Source organism: Neoarius graeffei, chromosome 14, assembly GCF_027579695.1.
Source record: "Neoarius graeffei isolate fNeoGra1 chromosome 14, fNeoGra1.pri, whole genome shotgun sequence".
NCBI lineage: Eukaryota > Metazoa > Chordata > Actinopteri > Siluriformes > Ariidae > Neoarius > Neoarius graeffei.
The window spans coordinates 29,619,489-29,639,841 of record NC_083582.1 but is presented as its reverse complement, the minus strand read 5'-3'; the positions used below and the strand labels follow the sequence as shown (position 1 = coordinate 29,639,841).

General features: G+C 44.0%; 1 protein-coding gene across 1 annotated transcript in view; it reads right to left on the bottom strand.

Moving 5' to 3' along the window:
* Window positions 1–20,353, bottom strand: part of si:dkey-191m6.4 (rho GTPase-activating protein 22) — an 80,507-nt gene that overhangs the window by 39,747 nt on the left and 20,407 nt on the right. Inside the window, exon 3 of the mRNA XM_060939498.1 lies at window positions 16,395–16,482. Within this exon, the coding sequence (XP_060795481.1) occupies window positions 16,395–16,482 (88 nt within the window). The remainder of the gene's footprint in view (window positions 1–16,394; window positions 16,483–20,353) is intronic.

The following is a 20,353-nucleotide window of genomic DNA, read 5'->3' as shown; positions in this document are numbered from 1 at the left end:
GGACTTCCATTCGGCCCATCCGGATCGCCCTGGGAACGTCAGGAGACGCTCCTAGAGGGGGGGGTCCTGTTAGGACTAGGACTGTTTTGGCCTCTAGAGGCCGCTGTTATTTCCTTTTCATGTCGTGTTTATTTTGGCCTCTAGAGGCCGCCACTGTTCCTGTGTCTTGTGTTTGTGTTAATTGCCTAATTATCTTCACCTGTGTCCTTAATTAGTTTGTCTATTTATACCCCTGAGTTCAGTCCTCTTGTCACGGAGTCTTTGTGCTGTTATGTTTATCTCCAGTTTCCTTTGTACTGTGTTTTTTTGATCTTCTTAGCTTTTGTATTTTTGCACTTTGCTTTTCTTTTGGATTACACTCTTTGGTTTTTTTTGTCTTTTGTTTTGCCCTGTATATAGTGTATATAGTTTAAATAAACCTTTTTGATTCTTTTTCTACTTCCGCCTCACGCCTCTGCATTTGAGTCATCCCCCTGGTGGCCTAGTGGGGGTTTGCTGGATCATCACACCAACGAACCAGGTTCGAATCCCAGCAAAACCCTAACACCGTGCCTACCCCTGCCCAGCCGTCTCCAACTTCAGCTCCTGCCACTGCTTTTCTCCGTGAGCCAAGACTCCCAGCGCCTCAGTCCTACGGTGGAGAGCCAGGTACTTGCAGATCATTCTTATCTCAGTGCTCATTGATCATGGAGCTGCAACCTCTAACCTTCCCCACAGAATGCTCCTGGGTGGCATATATCATCATGCTCCTCACGGGCAAGGCCAGGGAGTGGGGGACAGCAGTCTGGGACGCCGATGCTCCCTTTTGCTCCTGTTTCAAAGATTTCTCTGAAGAGATGAGGCGAACATTCAGCCATTCTCTGTCCAGCTGGGAGGTGGTTAGGGAACTCATGGAGCTGTGGCAGGGGTCCCGGTCTACCTCGGACTACGACATCGAGTTCCGGACATTGGTGGCATCATGCAGTTGGAACGAGAGCGCCCTGGTCGACACGTTCCTGCATGGCTTGTCTGATGCCATTAAGGATGAGCTGGTATTGCGGGAACTGCCGTCGGACCTCTCCAGTCTCATGGACCTCACCAACCGCATTGACATCCGGATCCAGCAACAGAGGAGAGAGAAGACCTGCCCCAGCTTCACCTCCTCTCCACCTCCCGCCTCATCCGTCAAACCCATGCAGGTAGACTGGGTATGGGTGTCAGTGGAGGAACAACAATGCCGGCAGAGCACAGGGGCCTGCTTCTACTGCGGTCAGCGAGGACCAGGGCTTTGAACCGGTTCAAGGAACGAAAACGAAAACCGGGAACTTTTTCTATTTCACATGGGACAGAAACGAAACCAGAAACTTTATTATTTTTTATGTTCCGGAACAGAAACGCTTATTAAAAATAATGGTAACCGGTTAATACCGGTTTTTATTTCGTTCCTCAAAGTTTCCGTAGCCTGCAAATAAAAAAGTCATTCTTCTCCTGCGCAAGTTTCTATGACCCGCTGGGGTTCACTTCCTGTGTGACGTTCGCTGACTGAATGGAGAGAGCGGGAGGGTGGACTACTATCAAGTCTCCACATCTATCGTTATTCAAAAACATCAATTTCAAACACGATATCAATATATTTGTCCACGTTAATGAGAGGCTCGCGAACATTAAATGACGTTAACCTCTGTTAGCCTATCAATGCATAGGGCCTGACTAGCCTTTGGTAACACACTAAACGAATTATCTTTCATTTTTGGCACTTTTTCTGTTTGTGTAGATGGGAAGACATACTGAGAATCCAAATCGCCAACATTTGAAATAATAATTGTTTTGAATAATTTCTTGTCTTATTTAATGAAGGTTGTAATAGAATTAGCCTACATTTGGCTTAAGCTGGATGAGACAGAGACATAATTTTATAGCCATTTGTTAAACAGCTGACAGGGAACGTAATTAACCGTTCCGGGAAGGATTTTTTTTGTTCTAATCAGTTCGGGAACGTCTATTTAATGGTGGAACCCAAAACCGGAAATGTTAAAATTCCGTTTCTGTTCGGAACGAACCAATAGGAAAAAAATTCTGGTTCAAAGCCCTGGCGAGGACACATCTGCTGAGTCTGCCTGCTAAAAGGATGAGCCCACCAGTGAATCGAGGGGCCCTGGTGGGCAATGCTTGGAACCAGCCCCCCACTGATCATCTGTTACTCCCTGTCATCATCATCCATGACAACCAGCATCACCATCTCCAGGCCCTCGTCGACTCAGGGGCAGACAGGAACCTGATCTGCTCTGCCACTGCCAACCGTCTGAGAATCCTACTACTCGCCCTCGATGTCCCTCTCACTGTCCTGACACTCAGTGGCACTGGCTTGACCACCATCACCCACCTTACCGCCCCGCTCACACTGAGGATTTCCAATAACCACTCAGAGACCATCCAACTCCACGTCGTGAATGACCCCCACTTACACATCATCCTAGGATTACCCTGGTTAACACAGCACAACCCCCACCTTAACTGGGCCAACAACACCATCCTAGGCTGGAGCCATTTCTGCCTAGCTTCCTGCCTGAACTCCGCTCTGCCTCCCACCAAACCACTGCAGCCTTCAGCCAGCGAGTTTCCCAACCTCTCTCATGTGCCTCTGGAATAACTGGACTTAAGACTCATGTTCAGTAAGACCCAAGCAGTGTCCCTCACTCCTCACAGACCCTATGACTGTGGAATTGACCTCCTGCCCAGGATGGCGCCACCCAAAGGGCGACTCTACTCTCTCTCACCCGTCGAAAGGCAAGCCATGGAGAAGTACATCTCTGAGTCTCTGGCAGCTGGGCTCATCCTCTCTTCCTCCTCCCCAGCAGGGGCAGGATTCTTCTTCATGGAAAAGAAGGACAAGTTGCTCCGCCCCTGCATTGACTATCAAGGTCTCAATGCCATCACGGTCAAGAACCACTACCCACTACTGCTCATGACCACGGCCTTTGAACTGCTCCAGGGAGCCAAGATATTTACTAATTTGGATTTACGCAATGCCTACCATCTCGTGAGGATCAGGGAGGGGGAAGAGTGGAAGACGGCCTTTAACACCACCACGGGTCACTACGAGTACCTCATGGTCCCTTTCGGCCTGATCAATGTGCCCGCAGTCTTCCAGGCACTCATCAACAATGTCTTAAGGGACTTTCTTAACATCTTCGTCTTCGTGTACCTGGATGATATCCTGATCTTCTCTTGCTCCCTGGAGGAACATTGGGGCCACATCCGGCAGGTCCTCCAGTACCTGCTAGAGAATAAATTGTTTTTCAAGGTGGAGAAGAGCGAATTCCACCAGAGCTCTGTCTCATTTCTGGGGTTCATCTTCTCCCTGCCTAGGATCCAGATGGACCCCCTCAAGCTTGAGGCAGTCACTGACTGGCCTACCCCATCCTCGCAATGAGAGCTCCAGCATTTCCTGGGGTTCGCCAATTTCTACAGGCGCTTCATCCACGACTTCAGCATGGTGGCTGGACCTCTCATGGCGTTGACCTTGATTAAGACCCCTTTCAAGTGGGGGGAAGAAACAGAGAAAGCCTTCTCTATGTTCAAGCACAAGTTCACCACAGCACCCATTCTCACCATACCTGATCTGACCAAACAGTTTATCGTGGAGGTCGACGCTTCCGAGTCCAGGATTGGAGCCATTCTCTCCCAGAGGGCCAACGATAACAGGGTCCACCCCTGCTCCTTCTTCTCTTGCCAGCTGTTCCCTGCTGAACAAAATTATGACATTGGCAACAGAGAGCTGTTGGTCATCAAGCTAGCCTTGGAGGAGTGGAGACACTGGCTCGAGGGGTTGGATCTCCCCTTCCTTGTCTGGACTGACCACAAAAACCAAGAATACCTCAAGTCCACCAAATGCCTTAATTCATGGCAAGCCCAATGGTCTCTTTTCTTCTTCCAGTTCCGATTCACGCTCTCCTACCACCCAGGCTCCAAGAACGGTAAACTTGATGCCCTGTCCAGGATATTCTGTGCCTGCCAGGAGGAGTCTAGCATGCCCAAAACTATCCTCCCTCCACGCTGTCTGGTGGGGGCTGCCCTACTTGAGGTAGAGACATTAGTGCAGAAGGCCCTGGAGTAGGACCCCGGAGAAAGTAACTCAAACAACATACCACCTAACCATCTGTTTGTTCCCTGTTCTGTGTGAACCCAGGTGCTGCAGTGGGGTCATGGCTCCAAGTTGGCTTGTCACCCTGGAGCTGCTCGAACCCTGACGCTCATCCAACAGCACTTCTGGTGGCCCTCCATCAAGAAGGACATCCAGGAGTTCGTGGCAGCCTGCGACACATGTGTCTGGAACAAGACAGCCAATCAACCCCCTGCCGGCTTGCTAAGACTGCTCCCGATTCCTCACCGACCCTGGTCTCACATCGCCCTGGACTTTGTCACAGGACTCCCCAACTCAGGTGGCAACATATGCATCCTCACAGTTATTGACCGTTTCTCCAAGACAGTCCATTTCATCCCTCTGCCCAAGCTTCCCACAGCTAAAGAAACCGACAAATTACTCAACCCAAGGTAAATACTTACTCGAATTCACATTTTCCACCTACACGGACTCCCCACTGACATTGTCTCTGATCAGGGTCCTCAGTTCACTGCGCAGTTCTGGAGGGCCTTCTGCAAACTCATTGGGGCCACCTGTAGTCTCTTCTCAGGTTTTCATCCTCAAACCAACAGACAGACAGAACAGACCAATCAGGATTTGGAGGTGACACTCAGGTGCATGGCATCCAGGGATGCCGGTTCTTGGAGTAAGTATTTACCTTGGGTTGAGTATGCTCACAACACTCTCCCTTCATCTGCCACAGTTCTCTCACCCTTCCAGTGTTCCCTAGGTTACCAACCACCACTCTTCCCCAACCAAGAGGAGGAGGTCACCATACTCTCAGCCCAAACCTTCATACATGTGGGCATTGGCCCGGAGAAGACTCATTCGCTCCACCCTAGCATCCAAGAAGCAGGCCGACAAACGCCGCTGTAAGGCACCCACCTACCAGGTGGGGCAGCGAGTCATGCTCTCCACGCGCCATTTGCCACTCAGAGCCGTCTCCCGTAAGCTGGCCCCCAGATATCTAGGACCCTTCCTCATCAGCAAGGTAATCAATTCATGTTCTCTCAGACTGGCATTACCACTCACCATGTGACGTATTCACCCCACTTTCCATGTGTCACAGCTTAAACCTCATCTCATCTCATCTCATCTCATCTCATTATCTCTAGCCGCTTTATCCTGTTCTACAGGGTCGCAGGCAAGCTGGAGTCTATCCCAGCTGACTAAGGGTGAAAGGCGGGGTACACCCTGGACAAGTCGCCAGGTCATCACAGGGCTGACACATAGACACAGACAACCATTCACACTCACATTCACACCTACGGTCAATTTAGAGTCACCAGTTAACCTAACCTGCATGTCTTTGGACTGTGGGGGAAACCGGAGCACCCGGAGGAAACCCACACGGACATGGGGAGAACATGCAAACTCCGCAAAGAAAGGCCCTCGCCGGCCACGGGGTTCGAACCCGGACCTTCTTGCTGTGAGGCAACAGCACTAACCACTACACCACCATGCCGCCCCAGCTTAAACCTCTGGTCTCTAATTTTTAATTCTGATGCTCTTCCTAATGCGCCTGGAGGCGCTCGTTGGGGGGGGGGTACTGTTATGCTCTGCCCCAGACAGCCACTCTGGAGATTATGGTTCTCCCACGTCAGTGCCGATCCGGTTCCAGGACAGGAATTCCATCCTGCCTGCTTCCCCGTTCAGCAAGCGCTCACCTGAACTCACTTCCTGGTTTTCACCGCTGCATATTTAAAGGTCGTTCTCAGACTCTGACTTTGCCAGAATGCCTCGTTTGCTACTCTAGCCATTTCTGTGCCTCTATTGCATCTCATGGTGTTTTGCTCTAGCTATTTTTCTGGTTCATGGTTTGAGTCGGCCAGAAGTTTGAGACTGGGATGAAGGTTCACATTCCAGCAGGACAATGACCCTAAACATACTGCTAAAGGTATACTGGAGTGGTTTAAAGGGAAACATTTAAATGTCTTGGAATGGCCTAGTCAAAGCCCAGACCTCAATCCAATTGAGAATCTGTGGCATAACTTGAAGATTGCTGTACACCAACACAACCCATCTAACTTGAAGGAGCTGGAACAGTTTTGCCTTGAGGAATGGGCAAAAATCCCATTGGCTAGATATGCTAAGCTAATAGAAACATACCCCAAGAGACTTGCAGCTATAATTGTAGCAAAAGGTGGCTCTACAAAGTATTGGCTTTGGGAGGTGAATACCTATGCACACTCCAGATTTCTGTTTTTTTTTATCTTAATTATGGCTAGTGTCATTATAAAAAACAATTTGCAGCTTTAAAGTGGTGGGCATGTTGGGTAAATCAAATGGTGCGACCCCCCCCCCCCCCCCCCAAAAAAAAAAAAAAAAAATCCATTTTAATTCCAGATTGTAACATGACAAAACAGGACAAACACCAAGGGGGATGAATACTTTTGCAAGAGACTGTATAATATAACCATTGTCTTAGGTTGACATATTTTTGTAATGCTCATTGTGGTACCCACTACACAGCATCCACTGTTTAACTAGACTGGCATATTCAGTATAATCTACTGACCATCTCTGATCCCAGTCCCTTCACAAACACATGGAAAAAAAATAACATTCATTAGTCTATTAGTAGGAATAAACACAATGGGGCCTGTGGCAGGATAGCCACAAGAGCGGAGAAGATGGAGGAGACCAAACAGTTTTCAACCAAAAGGCTTAGTTTATTTTTTCTTTCTTTTTCTCTTTTCTTAAAAATGTGCAAATATTTACAATGACAAACGTGCAAGAAAAAATATCCAAAAACAAAAACTGTACAAAACGAAAATAAACAAGCATAAATAGCCAGGCTAAGTCCTCAGACCCTGAACCACTATCAAGAGCAACTTCAATTAACAAGACATGTTCACTTCACCACCAACACTCACCTATTGAGGCTCTTGGGCCTAATATAGAGCATTGCTAACTGTAGCCCCACCCACTGGATAACCCCACTGTCAAAAATAATCAATTAACTAAATAACAACATAATTATTACCAAATAATAAATCAAATAAGAGAACACATAACACACAAATACATACAATAACTGACATGCACAAAAATACCTTATTGGACCCCTAAAATGGCTTTTAAGTCATTACCCCAAAACACCCCCCATCACAACGGGCTGCCCCACAAAGAACCCAGGAAACCCCTCTATTCCCCCCCTCCCCCCAGTGGAACAGTCCATCTGTTTCCCCAAACGAGACACGGAAGTATGTTTTGAATGCCGGTGAGTGAATTGCTTACGGAATTGTAATTGAAAAAGTTTGAACCAATAAATGAAATTTTAACAGCCAGTGTGAATGATTTTACTTTTTGATACTAGACAAAGATTATACAGATGAAGAATGAAAATGACAATATGTTTTAAGCGAATATTTTGAACGAGTCAGATGCACAAACAATAGCCAGCCAGAAGTGCCGGTAGGCCTTTCCCTGCACTCTAAAAACTAAGTTTGGCCATGCATAATTAATCTATGGCAAATGGTAATTAATGACAATATGAAAGAGATCTTAAACAGTACATATGGTGGTGGCAATAAGAATAGCAACAGGACAGGACAGCAGTGATTTAAAAATGCCGGCAAATGGCTGCCTGCGCGCTGCGTGCTACGTCAGCGTCACGGCTCAGCCTGTGACAGGGCCTGCTGTTATAGGAAATGAATCAAGTATGGGGAGGTGATACAGTCCATCATAAAGCAGACTTTACCACCCCTTGGTGGTAACCAGATGTTACCACCCCTCAAATTGATTAATTTCCAATAACAACAATTAAAACAACAAAAAAATGCAAAGAAAATTCAAAACATATTCCTGAACATGGAAATGGTCTCCCATGTTGGAAAACTTAAAGCTTTGCCTCTGACTCAGCACGTTTACATGCACACTAATATTCTACTGGGCAGCATGGTGGTGTAGTGGTTAGCACTATTGCCTCACAGCAAGAAGGTGATGGGTTCGAACCCAGTGGTCGACAGGGGCCTTTCGGTGTGGAGTTTGCATGTCCTCCCCGTGTCTCTGTGGGTTTCCTCTGGGTACTCCAGTTTCCCCCACAGTCCAAAGACATTCAGGTTAGGCTAATTGGTGTCTCCAAATTGACCATGAGTGTGAATGGTTGTTTGCCTCTATCTGTCAGCCCTGCGATGATTTGGCGACTTGTCCAGGGTGTACCCCACCTCTCACCCTTAGTCAGCTGGGATAGACTCCAGCTTGCCTGCAACCCTGTCTAGGATAAGCTGTTATGGATGGAATAATAATATTCCATTATTATTCCAAATATGACAATATTTAGAATTTGATATGGGTCATGTAAACAACATATTCCATTTGGAAGTTGGCCTTATTCTGAATTTAGCATTTTCCAGTTCATACATGTGGGATATGCTGATATTATTCAAGTTTTAGGAGTATTTGTTGGACATGTATACAGCATGTTTGGAATATGCATCTCAACTGGAGTTTTTAATGGCAGTTTTTGATACATGGCCTCTGTACACAAATCAATGAGACAATTGGAATGTGCATGGCTGCATGTAAACAGGAATATTAGGCATGTAAACAACTTAGTAGGAATAATGTCTTTTTTTAGAGCTACAATATTTTGTGCATTGTTGTGTAAACATAGTGACTGTTACAAAGTCTTGACACTGGAGACTCCTTCCAAAAATTACAAACAAACAAATAAACAAATAAATTTCTCCTTACAGAAAACTTCACCATATGAACAATTATATACATTCTTAGCTCTGTTTATGTGGAGCATCTTTCATAAAACTCTGTCTAAGTTATTCTTATAGAAATGCTAAAATATTTGTCGAGTGCATTAATATAACCTGTTACTTGCAGCTGGAAATACTACCAGAGCAGCTGTTATGGACAATTAATCAACACTCTTTGACAAAACAGACTGGAGAATCTACCAGTGCTGTGGTATAAGGTACATCAATTTGGTATAATAATTTCATGCATCTCAGTTGTTTTTATTTTATTTTTTATAGCATCCTAAGTTTACTATTAATAAAAGTAATAAATGTGTTATATTGACCTAATTTGCCACTATTGCAAGTGTTCACACACTTTCATCTCAAAATATAATCCTAGTCTCTTTCTATTTGGATGGATGCCCTGTGCTTGGCTTTGGTTGCTGACTCTCAGCAGTCTGCACTGCTTTTTTCAAAACTGTGAAATAATATACCGTATTTCAGTTTTAAGTAGTTTGCTAATGCTAAGGTCACACATAGCCAGTTGATCAGTGAGAACCATGGCTGGGGCTACAGTTGCCATTCTGGCAGATTTTGGAGGTGATCCATCGCATAAAAGTGAGTGGAATAGATATGCAAATGAAGCCAGGGCAGCTGCAACAGTAGACCCTGGAAGCACCGCCGGCAATGACGGATGTAATTGCGGTTGCCGATGGTAACCATGGCTGGGCAGCAGTAGCCTCCTGCAGTAGGCTGCAGTACAGCATAGCCACTACAAGACAAAATAAGCAAATGTTTCACTTTCTGCAGAATGTTGTTCTGTGAACATTTTGAGCTTGATGGTTGTGACAGAATGCTACAACAATCCCCCATAGCCCACGTAAGCCTCACATATGCCTCAAGGATGCTCAGTGATGCTTTCACAGTTGTGACTGCTGAATTCATATGGTGCTTGACCCATGGCAATTTTCAACGCGAATAAACTTTCCAGGGATGGAAGCCACACCCTCCCAATTGTCAAGGTAGTACCCCAGCTCTCATGTATTCCAATGGAAGAGCCCAGAACATGTGCCAGTTGATCCCCAGAAGGCCCAAAATCATCTACCAGTGTCTACTGTGAAGTGATTCCGGCTATGTGAGACTTTGGCATAAAGGAAAAGAAGGAGAACGTGTAAGGTGTTGTTTGGGCAAATTCAATGTTCTATAAACACTGAGAGGGTTTATATAGATTGAAGTGGGTTAGCTGTTTACACGGTGTGTATTTGTCTTCAAATGAATGCTCAGACTCTCAGAATGGATGAATGTCATGCTGTGGCATATTTACTCATCCTAAATGAAACACACATGTTACTACAGTAAATGGGATGAGAAGTAAATGTTTTAGTCTTTTATAGCCTTTAATAAGCATGGCATGGCATGGTGGTGCAGTGGTTAGCACTGTCACCTCACAGCAAGAAGGTTCTGGGTTCAAACCCTATGGCCAGTGGGGGCCTTTCTGTGTGGAGTTTGCATGTTTCTGTGTGGGTTTCCTCCACAGCCCATAGACATGCAGTTAGGTTCCCAAGCCTGGAAATGGGAGGGTTGCAGCAATTAATATGACATGTGTATCACATGGCAGTGACCCCACACCTGTAAGTGGGAAGTGAGTGAGTGAACCTTTAATAAGTATAGAATCAGCACAAGACTCTCCTGTCTATCCTGCTGAGTCTTGGAATTCATGATACAACATGCCAATGGCTTGCTTCTGACATGGAAGGACACACTTCTGCTCCACACATACTTTCTACTCCATGCTGGGCCCTGTTCTGTTCTGGTTGCACGTGAACACTCACATGGGTTTTCATATCACTGCTATGCTGATGACAGTCAACCCACCCTCTCCTTTCCTTACTCTGATACCCATGTTTCTACATCATAATGGCAGCTTATCAGCTGAAAATTAACCCCAGCAAAACCAAGCTGCTGTACATCCCTGGTGATGTCAATATCTTGTGATCTCTCCAGACAACTCTCAGATCTTACCATCTGTCACTGCACACAACCTCTGGATAACCATGGAAAACCAAACTGACTCTCTCATGCCAGTTCTTCATTTACAACATGAAAAGTACCCAGCCATTTTTTCCACGGAGGCCACGTAGATGCTTGTCCCTTGTCCATTCAAGACTTAACTGCACCCTGCTCCTGGCAGGTCTGCCTCTGCATGCCATCCAACTTCTGTAACTAATCCAGAACAAGGCTGCAAGACTTGTTTTCAACCTCTCCAAGTTCTCAGACACTTCCCCATTACTATGTTACATCCACTGGCCTTCTAAACCTGCCTGTATCTTATTTAAAACATTGATGCTTGCCTACAAAGCCAAAATTGGACCAGTGTACACTTTGGAGAACTTATCACACCCCACTCTGCACTACGCTCTTGCTGATCCTCTAACACTGCTCAGTTGGACCCACCATCTCTCAGGGTACAAGGAAGACATGCATCAAGGCTCTTCTCTGACACCTAGGTGGTTGGACGAACTTCCCCTGGCTGTCTGAACAGCTGAGTCACTAGCTTCAAAGGCTTCAAGTGAAGATTAAAGACTACCTTCTCACCAAATACTTAAATTAGCACTTTGTTATTTAAGAAAAGTTTGTGTACCCTTTTATAATGTATGAACTTGTCCAACAGGGTTTATGACTGATGGTACTCAGTACTCTTAGTCCCTGACCTAGTGAACGAGCATAGGGATGTGTTTTTGATAGAGACAAGACATCAAAGCACTTCTATACAGTAAGTCACACTGGATAAGTGCATCTGTCAAATACCACAAATGTAAATGTAACTGGTTATTCAAAATACAAGGCATATAGTTCTACAGCCTAGCATGTTTGCAATAATGGTGAAATTGGTTAAACCTCATGTTCTGTTTACTAGATCCCATTGAACCAGACCCTCATGTTACATTTCATAAGACAGCATGTTTGGTATGTGTGTTGTTTATCTTGAGTTCACATATTGGCAATGTTCCAATGCTTTGGGACATCCTGAAGGTTGTTATGTGTTGAATCTGCATGTTCTCCCCATGTCTGCATGGGTTTCCTCCCACTTCAAAGATATGCAGAGTAGGTAAAAATTATTGAACTTGTTGCACATCAATCTGGATAAGAGCATCTGCCAAATGCCTGTAATGTAATATAATGCAATGTAATGTAGTGGTGGGGACTGCAGTAAGGTTGTTTTAAATTATTATTATGATTTCCTTCACAGTATGTATGTACTGGTGAGTCCCGTGCTGGCCACAACGAGTAGCCTCAGCAGTCCAAGGCCCTATGGAGGATCCTTGCTGATCCAAGCAGAACAGTCTTCTGCATAGTAAAGGGTTTCAACCCTACATGGATGTTGCTCAAATATCCTTCTAATCTGTTGGTGAAGCTACCCAGCGCTCCTATAACAATTGGGCTGATAGCAACTTTCTTCATCTTCCACAGGGTCTTGATCTCTATAGCTAGATCACAATACTTCTCGAGCTTCTCATCTTCCTTCAATGCGATCCTACTATCATCTGGGCAAGCAACATCAATGATGTGACATACTTTCTCGTCCTTGTCTACCACCACAATATTGGGTCTGTTGTGTGGGAGCCTCTTATCCATCTGGATTGTAAAATCCCACAATACCTTCACATGGCTGTTCTCTATAACTGGCTTGGGATTGTATTTGTACCATTTCTCCTCGCATGTCATATCATATTGCTTATACAGATCCCAGTGGATGGCCTTGGCTACGTTATCATGTCGATGTTTGTACTCCGACTGTGCTAGCTTGGGGCATTCACTTAGAAGGTGGTTCACTGTTTCATCCTTCCCCCTGCACAGTCTACATAGGGATTCTTCCTGAGGCTTATCAATTTTGGACTTAATCACATTAGTCCTGAGTGACTGACTCTGTATGGCCATGATCAGTTCTTCAGTGTGTTTTTTCAGATGACCCTTCTCTAACCACACCCAGCTTTTCTCACTCATGGTCCCATCCATCTCCCTCATAAACTGGCCATGAAGTTGCTTCTCTCGGACTTCCTTCAGCCGTTCCTCGCACTTTCTCTTCTTATAGCCTACTCCTTGCAGTTCTCTTGACAGCCAGGCATACCTTCCCGTGCTGCTGTCAGCAGTCTCTCACTGCTCTCCACTACATACAGTAGGTCATACTGTAAATCCAATTTCTGCCTGATCTACACAGTCCTCAATGGCAATCAGGCCCCTGCCACTGCTTTTTCTTGGCAGGTAGAGCCGTGCAATGCTATCCCTCGGATGGAAAGCATTGTACATCATGAGGTATTTCCTAGTCTTCTGATCTAGTACCCTAAGCTCTTCTTGGGTCCAGTTGCTAAAGTTGGCTGAATATCTCATCAAGGAAACTGCCCAGGTGTTGACACCACTGATGACATTTGCCCGTCTATTTTGGACTATAGCAGTTTATGGACTCTCCTGAGGTATTCTTTTGTCAGGATCCTCTTCATTTCATCTCGTTGGAATTTATCTGCCTTAAGCATGCCGACGTATTTGTAGCTTGCTCCCCTTTCCAGGTTCTTGATCTCGCTCCCATCTGGGAGCTGGATTCCTTCTGCATCAGATATCTTCCCTCTCTTTATAACAAGCTTGGTGCATTTCATGACTCCGAAGTCCATGCCTGCATCTGCACTAAATATCCGGACAGTGTTCACAAGAGATTCCAGGCCTTTTTCTGACTTCGCATAGAATAAATGGTTAACCTTTTCTCCATTGAGGTCATATCCATCACTAGTCTTCCTTAGGAGTAGGCTTAGTGGGATGAGTGAGACCACAAACAGCAAAGACAATAAGGCATCCCCTTGAAAAATGACTCTGTTGAGCTTGACTTCTCCAATTGGCATGGACATTGAGTGGAGCTCAGTTCTCCAATCCTCCATGCTCTTAAACAGCAGGCTCTTTATGTTCAGTGCTATCCCAAACATATCTAAGCACTCCTTTATCCAGGAGTGGGGAAGCATGTCATATGCCTTTCAGTAGTCAATCCAGGCCATGAGTAGGTTCTTCTTGCCAGCCCTCACACTCTTCATCATCATTTTGTCAATGAACAGGAGGTCGTGTGTTCCTCTCAACCTTTATCGTGCACTTTTTTGCTCCTCTGGAAGGAGATTCATGTCATCCATAAAGCAGTATGTATCTTCCACAATCATCCTGATGAGGAGTTTTCACAATAGTAGTAGGTACATTATCGGCCTGTAATTGCTGGCGTCATTTCCTAAACTGGGATCTTTGACAAAGAGCAGCGTCCTTCCTTTCATCATCCATTTAGATACCTCCCCCACCTCCAAGCAAGCATTCAGTTGGTCTACAATGCTTGCATGCATACTGCTCATGTTCTTCAACCAGAATCCCTGTACCAAATCTGGTCCAAGGGCTTTCCAGTTTGGCATCTTCTTCAAAGCTGTTTTCAGTTTCTTGAAGTCAATCCTCATGTCGCTTTGGCAGTCCACATCCACTTCGTCCCTCAATTCCTTCAGCCATTCTGTATCTTTCTTATGCTCACTAGCAGGGGCACCGCTAGAAATCTTGGGCCCTATGAAAGATTACAATTTAGGGCCCCCCCGGTAAAATTTTCAAGCTCAAGCAACTGAATTTGAAGTCTGTTTTTGACTGGCACTTCTACTTTACTATGCATGTGATCAGCTACCTCGCAAGTTTAGGTGACACAATTATTTGGTATATGAACATTTTAAATGCAGAACTGTCAGAATTAGACTGAATAGACTGTTGCCTTAAAATGAAAATTCCATGATATATATGGAAGATATATTTTTTTCTTTTATGAGCAACTATTATTAGGCCACTCAGTAGCCTATGGAGTTCATTCAATCTAAATGTTTGTGTTGAGAGAAATTGCATGCATCACTGTATCAGTATGGATTTATAACATTCTGTATGCACATTATGGATAATCCAGAGCCCTCCAGCAAACATCATCAATAATCAGGATTACAAAATGTATTCCTTTGTTTCCTCCATTTATTGACTTACTGTATGTGATCAAATGTATGCCTTGATGAATAACTACACTAGTTTTTTAATACAATTACATAGTGCACTGCAAGAAATCCACTAAGTGTTTTTGGTTTCTTTTAGGCATCACACATTTATTAGAAAACACAGCAAATGTTCAAATATTCAAGTTAAATACTTAGCAACAGTATCAGTAAATCCACACATGAACAATAGCAATGATATCTATGACCACAGCTAATGTGCAAAATATTAAAGTTAAATACTTAACAATATCAACAAATCCACACATGAACAATGGCAAAACATCTAGACTTAATTATACAATAAAGATACCTATGAAAAAAGGTGATTTTTTTTCACACACAGTGTGATATCCGGACTTCATAATTCATCACACCTGCTCCTGCTTAGCAACTTCTAGAATGTACACCTCTGTTGCGCACATAGAAAAACTGACAGCTGATCTAAGCTGCGCTAATAGCGGCGCTGTGCATACACTGAGCTACACATTTCACATGTCCCGCTCCCAGAATCAGACTGTACCATAAAAAGGGTGGAGGGGTGAAATGACAATATCATAAATAATTCAAGAAAAATGTTATAGCAAATCATAACCATGTATAATTTGCATATTTTAACAGATGAAATGAAATATTTTATTTCAAAAACTTACATAAGGCAATACTATTAAAATAATATTAATATCCCTCACAGGCCCCCCTGTCAGTGCCAGGCCCTTAGAATCGTCCTAACTTTTCCTCCCCTAGCGGCGCCCCTGCTCACTAGTGTCACTCCATATTCTGCTCCAGAACTATTTGGCCTCCACGGGGTTGGGAAGTACTTGTTCCTCTGCTGTTTCTCTATCAAGCTCTGTATAGAATTTGCTTTGGTCGTATTTGAACAATCTGTTCTGTCTGTATTGCTCAACTCTATCAGTGTACCTCTTCATCTTAGCCACTTTAGCCATGAGTCGCTGCCTCAGTTCTTCACTAACCACAACATGCCCTTTGGTAGTGATATATAATATAATGTAATGTAATGGGGTGGCATGGTGGTGTAGTGGTTAGCACTGTTGCCTCACAGCAAGAAGGTCCTGGGTTTGAGCCCAGTGGCCGGTGAGGGCCTTTCTGTGTGGAGTTTGCATGTTCTCCCCGTGTCTGTGTGGGTTTCCTCTGGGTGCTCCAGTTTCCCCCACAGTCAAAAGACATGCAAGTTAGGTTAATTGGTGGCTCTAAACTGACCGTAGGTGTGAATGTGAGTGTGAATGGTTGTTTGTCTCTGTGTGTCAGCCCTGCGATAACCTGGCGACTTGTCCAGGGTGTACCCTGCCTCTCGCCCATAGCCAGCTGGGATAGGCTCCAGCTTGCCTATGACCCTGTAGAGCAGGATAAGTGGCTACAGATAATGGATGTAATGTAATGTGGTGGTGGGGACTGCAGTAAGGTTGTTTTAAAGTATAATAATAATAATAATAATAATAATAATAATAATAATAATAATAATAATAATAATTCAATTGATTTTTTTTTTTTAACAGGCAAATTCTTTCTTACCCGGGACAATCTCAAACAGATATCGGCCTGCTTCCTCAGGATTAGCTGTAAGCTCATTCACTTGGCTTCCCTTGAGTGAAATGCAACCCTGTAATGATTAAAAAAATGCATAAGTATGTTTACAAAACGTTGTTTTAAATTTAAACATGTTTGTTTATGTAACTGTATTACTTTTACACAAAGTAAGCATTATTGGTGAGCCTTGCTAATCTGTTACTCTGGATTAATTTGATTCTTCTAGTGGTGTTGAAGGATCAATTTAAAGAAGTGTCTAATCTATTTCCCATGGTTTACTGAAAAATTAGCACCAGCCATTTACTTTTCCAGCAGACATATTGCTACAAACATCAGACTATGACAGACAATGCTGTGTTTACACATATTTTGGATTAGTTAATTGTTGATTGTCATTGAGTGCCCATGATTTAACCAGACAAAGAGCTTAGCACTTCAAGATGCACAGTTCCATTTAAAGTAAATGATAAATTATATCACATAAAAATATCTAGGTTTCAAACATATCCTGGTTATGGTCATGGTTGATCTGGAGCCTATCCCAGGAATTTACCCATTAGAAATTTATCTAATGTGTAATTCCTGATAAACATTGATAAAATAAGTGCAGATTTTATCTAAAGAGATGTTAAAGCATGACAGAACTGAACCTGAGCAGTCTAATGTTAACAGTCTCGCTCAATGGCCCACTAGTGGCTTTCTGGCTGTCCTAAGATTTTAACTTGCAATATTCCAGTCACTAGCAGAGCTAAGCTACCACTCAACAATTGTTTGGTTTGGATTCAACTGTATGTTGTTGATTAGTTGGCTATTAATAATTCAAAATCCTTGCAGATTTGATAAAATAGGTGCAGTATGAAGATGGCTCATCATCTGTCTCCTTTTATCTCAGCATGTCATTTGCCTGCACATTTTCGAGTTCTATTGATTAAAGGCAGGAAAGCAGACTGGTTTGACATTTGTGCACACACCCTGGTGAGTGAAGCATTTGTGACTGGTAGACTATTGACAGGCTCTGATGAGAAGCATTGTCTATCATACATTTCAGGCAGGCAAAATGAGTCGCTTACAAAAAAAAATTAGTTATTGATTGGGCCACAGAACACTGACAGTTGTTAATGTCTGCATTTGTATTCTGAGGGAAATGTCAATCATTTGGAAATAGTGATGTGCATGTTCAACCCACTGTCTGGAGCAGAATTACACAACTTAAATGTGTGGTGGATGTATCCCAGCAGCTGCAGCCCTCATGTAGTACATACTACAAATTGTGAATAGCCACCATACCACATAGTGAAGTTCTTCATAATTTAGATTATAGCCTCAACTTCTTAGAAGACGTGGTGGGGGGCAAAACCTTAGTGCTTCCCAGTTCCTACTCATCAGACATCTTATCATATGACTGACAGTAAAAAGCTAATATTCACCACAAATAAGCCTTACATGAACCCAAAACTATATCAAAAACATATATAAAAACACAATATCAAATGCATTCTTTTATAAGGGCAACCTAATTCATTTTTCAGTTTCTACTTTGTCATATGCTTGATAACAATGCAAACATCATTACCAGTAATGAAATTCTTAGCCTCAGAGTCAACTCAACTTACATAAGATAGTAACATATAATATAGTAATATAACAGTAATATAACAAATAAAATAAGTAAGATTGTAGTATAAGTTCAAATAAGGCATTTGAGTAAATTACATAATGTAAGCAACAGTGCAGTGCAATACTGGTGTAGTTAAAGTGACTAGTGGGAAACAATGTAATGGTGTAAATGTGTGTTTCCTTAAAGTGGTCAATTATGTGAGGTAAGGGTCCATTCACTGTGGTGAGTGTATGCCATGTGTATGGTGTGTGTGCGCAAGTGTTTGTGTCAGCAGTTCAGTAGCCTTATGTCTTATGGATAGAAACTGCTGGTTTGTGTCTAAATGCTCCTCTACCACCTGCCAGATGGCAGGAGTGTGAAAACTGGCTGTGATGGCTGGGATCAGGAGGACCCATTGTGCCTTCCTCCTACACCAGTGGCTGTAGCAGTCCTGGATGCCTTGTGAGGATCTGACCACACTCTGCAGAGCTTTGTGGTCAAGGGCAGTGCAGCTACTATACCAGGCCATGATGCTGCCATTCAGGATACTCAATATACACATGTAGAAGTTGGTGAGTATCCTGGAGTCCATGCCAAACCCCCCTCAGCTGCCAGAGGAGGAAGCTGAGCCACTGCTTTACTGCCTTCATGACCACACCTATGTGGTGTGACCCGCTCAGATGCTCACTGATATTGATCCCCAGGAAGCTGCAGCAGCCAACCCTCTCCCACTGCTCAATATGGATGGGGCATTTAAACAAAAGCACAACTTTATTCATCACACACTTGTGAAATTCCTCTCTGCATTTAATCCATCTGAAGCAGTGAACACACACATGCACACACATGAGCAATGAGCACACACACATACCCAGAGCAGTGGGCAGCCATGAACACTGCACCCAGGGAGCAGGTGGGAGTTAGGTGCCTCGCTCAAGGACACCTCAGCCCAAGGCCGTCCCATATTAACCTAACTGCATGTCTTTGAACTGTGGGGGAAACCGGAGCACCCGGAGGAAACCCACGCAGACACGGGGAGAACATGCAAACTCCGCACAAAAAGGCCCCCACCAGCCACTGGGCTCGAACCCAGAACCTTCTTGCTGTGAGGTGACCGTGCTAACCACTTACACCACTATGCCGCCTTATTTTTTCCATTGAAAGTTTTCCTTTAGTTACCACTTGTCACCCAGACCAAAACAAATAAATTAACAAATAAGTTTTACACTTTTAATATTAAAAGGTAGCGATAATGGGCGGCACGGTGGTGTAGTGGTTAGCACTGTCGCCTCACAGCAAGAAGGTTCTGGGTTCGAGCCCCGTGGCCGGCGAGGGCCTTTCTGTGCAGAGTTTGCATGTTCTCCCCGAGTCCGCGTCGGTTTCCTCCGGGTGCTCCGTTTTCCCCCATAGTCCAAAGACATGCAGGTTAGGTTAACTGGTGACTCTAAATTGACCGTAGGTGTGAATGTGAGTGTAAATGGTTGTCTGTGTCTATGTGTCAGCCCTGTGATGACCTGGTGACTTGTCCAGGGTGTACCCCGCCTTTCGCCTGTAGTCAGCTGGGATAGACTCCAGCTCGCCTGCGACCCTGTAGAACAGGATAAAGCGGCTAGAGATAATGAGATGAGATGAGATGAGGTAGCGATAACATAAACTGACATTTCGATGTCACTGACATCATCATCATCATAGTAAATAAAGTGTTTAAGGTGATTAAGAGTCAGTTCAACTTTTTATAAAGTCCCAAGAGAGTGCATCAAGTAAAAACCTTGGCATGTACGGAATCAGATTGGATATTTACCTCGACCACAACAGAGTCAGTGGAATGAGGTATTGTAATCAGTGCAGTTTGTTTGTTTTTACCTTGCCCGTGACAGAGTCAGCAGAGCGAGGTATTGTAATCAGTGCGGTTTGTTTGTTTGTGTGTCTGTCTGTTAACAATCTAGCGTCTAGACGGTTGCACTGATTGACTTCAAGTTTTCTGAGTACAGTGGTGCTTGAAAGTTTGTGAACCCTTTAGAATTTTCTATATTTCTGCATAAATATGACCTAAAACATCATCAGATTTTCACACAAATACTAAAAGTAGATAAAGAGAACCCAGTTAAACAAACGAGACAAAAAATATTATACTTGGTCATTTCTTTATTGAGGAAAATGATCCAATATTACATATCTGTGAGTGGCAAAAGTATGTGAACCTCTAGGATTAGCAGTTAATTTGAAGGTGAAATTAGAGTCACGTGTTTTCAATCAATGGGATGATAATCAGGTGTGATTGGGTACCCTGTTTTATTTAAAGAACAGGGATCTATCAAAGTCTGATCTTCACAACACATGTTTGTGG